The sequence below is a fragment of the Austrofundulus limnaeus genome, unplaced genomic scaffold, assembly GCF_001266775.1.
Source record: "Austrofundulus limnaeus strain Quisiro unplaced genomic scaffold, Austrofundulus_limnaeus-1.0 Scaffold161, whole genome shotgun sequence".
Taxonomy (NCBI): Eukaryota; Metazoa; Chordata; class Actinopteri; order Cyprinodontiformes; family Rivulidae; genus Austrofundulus; species Austrofundulus limnaeus.
Genome location: NW_013952563.1, coordinates 950115 through 955625, shown reverse-complemented (window position 1 = coordinate 955625; position 5511 = coordinate 950115). Strand labels below are relative to the sequence as shown.

Sequence of the window (5511 nt, the reverse complement as noted above, 5' to 3'; positions counted from 1 at the left end):
CAAGTGCCATAGTTGGCAACCCTGTATGGTTGCCAACTATGTATGTATGGTTCTGTATGTGTAAGTTTTTACTGTTGTTTTTTATTCACAGCAATAAACATTGAATAAACACTAAGGCCCTCTGGACATGAGACCAATCTCTGAAAATGCAGGTGTTTTKGAATGTTTATTGGTGTGAATAAACAAAACAATTACAAGTTTACATGGAACTGTTGCAGTAATGCAGGGTTGCCACACAGGACATGGTAAACTGTTGCACAACAGTCCCTTTAAAATGATTGTGTTTTGACCTAAACTGTCATATAATGAGTGAGGGTGCTGTTAGATGAGGTGTGGGTTGTATCAGGTGAAAATGTGTACAAAAAAGGTTGGGCAAAAAAAAAAAAAACAAATTTTTTTTTGTTTTTATCTGGCAACCACAATGCCATCTCACTCATGCCCTGCTCATGCAGTGTCTGCATGATCACAGTTAAATCCCAACCTAGTGAATAAACTACCATTCCTTTGGACCTAGGATGGTGGTTTTTGGTTTTGTTCCTTCATGCTGCAAAAAGTGAGTAACACAAAAACACTCAGCTGTCTGTAATTTMTTGTAACGATTGTTTATTTAGAAGAAACGTTTGCTGCAGTCGCCTGTGTGCACATGCACGCTTTCACACCTACAGAGTACTTCAGTGAAAACCAGCTTCATAAGGTTTCCAAAAACTGTTTGCGCGTAAACAGGGCCTCAGACTGCAGGTTTACTTGTGGTTCCTCTAGTTTCTAAAAGTAGAATGGGAGGCAGAGCTTTGAGTTATCAAGCTCCTCTCTTGTGGAATCAACTTCCAGTTTGTGTCCGTGAGGCTGACACTCTGTCTACTTTTAAGATTAGACTGAAGACTTTCCTTTTTGATAAATCATATAGTTAGGGTTAGGTTCCTGCTGGAGGACAAAATGTACATATTCTAGGGTTGGGCAAAATTTTATTGTGTGCAACTAATTGTCTGAAAATCTGTCAATAATTATTTGTCACTTTGCAATTACTGCAATATGACAACATATTTTTGTGTGTAATGCCTTCTCACTGTCATGCAAACAGCCCTTGGCATATTTCATTACTAACAATATGCTGCCACCACACATTGTGGAAAAGGAGGGTTTCAGTTCACAGCTAGCATTTAACCTGTTAAAATGAAGAAGCTAGTTTGACTGATGATATAATCTTAGAACACCGAGGAACTGATTAAGAGTAAAAAAAATTGCAAGCGTATTTGTCATCTATTGTCATGTTAATTGGTATCAGCTAAACGCTAGTTAATCGTGATTTTTTTTGCCAAAATCGCCTACATTTAATTTCCTCACTATGCTGCTGTCTTTATTTTATCTACTCTTCRTGTCTGTGTTTATAGTTACTGCAGTCATTAACATGATTTTCTTTCTTTCCTCCCAGACAAACCACACCTGGACCAGTCATTCTGGGTTTGTCTTTTCYTTCCAGTCCTCTCTGTCCCAGCCAACTGAGGCTGCCCTTTCTGAGGACATTTGTGCTGGAGGTTTCATCTTGTTTAAAAAAACATATTCTGTTTTTCCTTTTCACTTCCTTTCCTTTGCCTTCATGAAACAGGAACTAACATTGGCATCACGGAAAAGTTATTCTGTTTCCTTTGGTACATTGTTTAAAATGTCTGGTTTTACAAGGGATATTTGGGGAAATGGTGAGGAGGAAGACAATGAGCTACATTTAAAATGGATTTAAAATTCTGTTCCAAACCAAATTAGGCAGACAAATGTTGGAAACATTGAATTAGTTCTGCAGTTATAAACAAGAGTGAGATTTTCTTACATAGAACTGCCTGGTTTACTTTCTTTCTGCATAAGAGAATGCATGTGTGTTTCTGCATAACAGATAATCTGTCACCATGCAAAATGAACAGTGTATATGACAGAGCTGCCGAAAGTGTGGCYCGCGGGCCAAAATTGGCCCACCAAGCCATTTGATTTGGCCCACCAGCAGTTTTCCTGGCTACTAAGTTGTATTCTCCTGTCTTATGTAGAAACACTATATTTCCACTTTCATCCTGACCAATGATCCAATTATACAAGGAACTGTGCTGCAGATTGTCTTAACTAATTATGTGTAATTTATTGTGCATTATATTAAGATTAAGCATAAAATACAAGTAACTACAAGAGGCATTTAGATTAGAATTAAGCACACGTCTAGATTTGCATACCTTTTTAAGATCACAAATCTTTCAAATTTTTCTACATCTAATTTCCCTCTGGGATCAATAAAGTGTTTTTTTTTATTAAATTGAATTGAAATACAAAAATTTTAATTTATGAAAAGTCTGACCACACTGCCTGCCAGCTTAATACTTAAAAAAAAAACAACAACAACAACTTTATTTAGGAAGTATTTGCTTTTCATATATAACTGTGTTTGGCCTGCAGCCCCCAGATCGATTTTCATTTTTGACCCTCTCAGGGAAAATGTTTGGGCACCCCTGTTATATGAGGATGGAAATTTAAATTATTTAATCCTGTTACGTTGATCTTGTGACACTTTTTTATTTTATTCTTTTTTTAGTAGGAAATGTAATAAAAATATATCTTCTTCAGTTAAAGTAGGGATGTTGACATTTCGTCAGCAGCTGCTGCCATTTTCTTCACAAACTGCTGTGAGCAGATTTTGCGAGGCTGCTCGGTGCATTTGCTTGTAATTTCCTCCTGCTTCATTATTTCTACAAATTTCAACAACTCGGGCTGCCGTCAGGTAGTTAGCTACAGCCTCGTCTTTTGAGTTTTTAATTTTTGTTGATGCATTTTGAAGAGACAATTTTTTGAAAAGAGGATCAATCACCCAAGTTTTTTTTAGTGACCCCTTAAATAGATAATCTGCCATGAAGAACATTATTTTATCTGCCCTTGTTCCAAATTTGATAATGATTTGAAACGTCAAAGTATGTTTTTTTAAATCTGGAACAGCGCTTGTTGCAAAGTGTTTTGATGCTCGTCTTCGTCACTTGACACATTTAACACGCTGTCATTGGTTGAGGAGCTTTGTTTACAAAACACATGTCCACATGGTTTTTAAATTGTTTTAATTTCCTTACTTTCTAAGACACATTAAGTTGATTTGATGCTACAGTTTGCCTTGTAATGTTATTTTATACCTTTTCTGCTACTTTTTGAATTGGCTATTATTAAGTTTTATTAGTTTTTTAGGATACAAGATGCTTCCTACAAAAACCAGAATGGGAATCTTTTCCTAAAATTTCATGTCGATATCTTGAAAACTGAGGAAGTTATGAGCAAAAATAGAAAACAGCAAGGTGAAATGGTCACACATTGGTTCTGCTGTGAATGCAGCAAGAAAACATGAGCTGATTTCACCTAAACAAACATCAATAACTTCAGATAATCACATGGTTTTGGTGTTATTTTGTTGGGTTTGAAATGTTCTTTTGGAATCCGCTGTCAGATTTAATATTGGTGTAGGATTAAAAATTTATCCACATCCCTAGTTAAAGGTTGGCGGTCCCTGTTTTATGACTTTAGCTGTATTTTGTTTTATTTAGAGTAATCAAGGCAAAAGCAAAAAGTGTATCCCTAGTCTAATGTCATCTGTCCTTATGGTGAAAACAGTGGGCAATGGAGACAAACAAACCTGGGTAAAAACTTCTCAAGTTTTCACATATGGCTATTTCGCACCACTCTTCCTACAATAACTTTACAAGCACCGAAGGAGTTAAAACAGCTGACGTCTGCAAAAAAGTTGTGTACGTACCGACATAAACAACAGTTACCCTCCGAAAATAAGACTAACAACTCAACATTACAACATCTAAAATGTTCAAACGTAATACGTGTCTATAGAATAAATTTGTTGTAAAGTTTAAACTGAGTTTTTAAAATAGCATTTGACACTGCACCATCCTCATGCTTCACATTCCGTCTTAAATCATGAGCGCAAAAGAAACAGAACGACGCCGAAATGTTCGAGGGATATTTCAAGTGTTGTCAGAGACAAAAATCAGTACCAGGTAAGAACACGGCCACCGGTGCAGAAATAAGTTAAATCGGGCCATTTTTAAAGCAMGTTTTGAGTTTCGCTTTGTAGCGCAAACACGGCTCTGTCAGCTGAAAGTTGGACCGACCTGTCCTGTAGTGGGGGGCGTAGTGTCGGTCCTGTCCAGTCCCAGGGTGGTCCTGCAGAATGTCGACGGGCTCCTGGACGGACTCGTGTCCAGGTCCGGGCCACAGTCCGTGAGAAATGGCCTCTCTGACAACCCTCGCGCCGCTGCCCGTGATAGAATATATGAAGTCCATATCGCTCGAGCTGCAGGTTAGCAGGGTTAGCTAACAACAAAAGGGCTTCAAAAGTGTTGGGAAACCTGCGGCCGCTCACGCTGCAACAAGTCACGGGTTCAAAGTGGCTGCGTGAACGGCCTTCAGCGGGCTACACATACCAAAACAGGAACTATTTAAAATACGTCAATAAGTGYCAACTTTTCTCTCCTCCTCCCCAGCAGAGTGTAAACAGTCAGCCTCCGCAGCACACAGCTGGCTAGATTTACTGTAGAACATTAACCGAAACAAACAGTCTGGCTCAGGGAAGTCCACACAGGGTCTATAAATTACTAACCTGGGTGCAGTTCTGATGAGGGTCGTGAACAGTTTAAAAACACCAAGTGACTTTTGAGGTACTGCTCTGTGGAAATGTTGTAAACAAGGACCATTAAACTGGCAGCCCGCGGGCCACATCCGGCCTGCACGTGACTTCAGTCTGGTCTGCAAATTACTAAATTACTTAATATAAACGGAGCACTTGGCTTTACTTATCAGGGATAAGTGTAGAATCTGTAAAAGCTGTTCAGATTGAATGAATGAATGAATGAATGAATGAATGAATGAATATCTGCACCAATACATAAAAAAATGTGAGACTCATCCTAAACTACTCCTCTATGGACATCACCATAAATAACCTATTATTAATTATGGGACCTGTTTATTTAAGTAAAAGTATTAAACAAAATCAACACATATGTCCTTAAATTAAAAATGTGTAAGCTCAGAGTTGTAAAATAACTAAGAAAAGATACKTTGTTACTGTACTTAAGYAGAAAATTTGGTCATCTGTAGCTACTTGAGTAATTATTTTTCCAGCCTACTTTTTACTTTCTACTCCTTACATTTTTAAAAAACATAAGAAGTAGAAAGTCATTACGTCTAATTTAATTTTGCTTGTTTTCATTCCGGCTTGTTATTGTTTTAAATAAAACTTACTAAAATAATTTCATAGTAAGATACTTGTACTTTTACTGCAGTATCACTTTGTGATACTTTATACAACACTGTGTAAGCTAAAATTAATATCATCTGCCAACTACCTTGTGTTTGTTTACCTATGAAAACAGTAGGCTAACTAGCAGTAGCATCAAGCTAAGAYGAGCACGGCCGGTGAAACGTTAAGCGCTTCTTGTAATAATAATATACTTGTTTATATATGTATGTGTATATATATAT

At 37.4% G+C, this 5511-nt stretch overlaps 1 protein-coding gene across 4 annotated transcripts in view; it reads right to left on the bottom strand.

Annotated features, from left to right (window-relative positions):
* The window catches only part of oxr1a (oxidation resistance 1a), a 191866-nt gene that overhangs the window by 111910 nt on the left and 74445 nt on the right, over window positions 1–5511 (bottom strand). Inside the window, exon 1 of one of the 4 annotated variants that reach the window (XM_014017110.1) lies at window positions 4140–4511. The exons of the other annotated variants lie outside the window; for them this stretch is intronic. Within the exon in view, the coding sequence (XP_013872564.1) occupies window positions 4140–4311 (172 nt within the window). The 5' untranslated portion in view covers window positions 4312–4511. Of the gene's footprint in view, window positions 1–4139; window positions 4512–5511 lie in introns of those variants that run through there. 4 annotated transcript variants of the gene reach the window in all.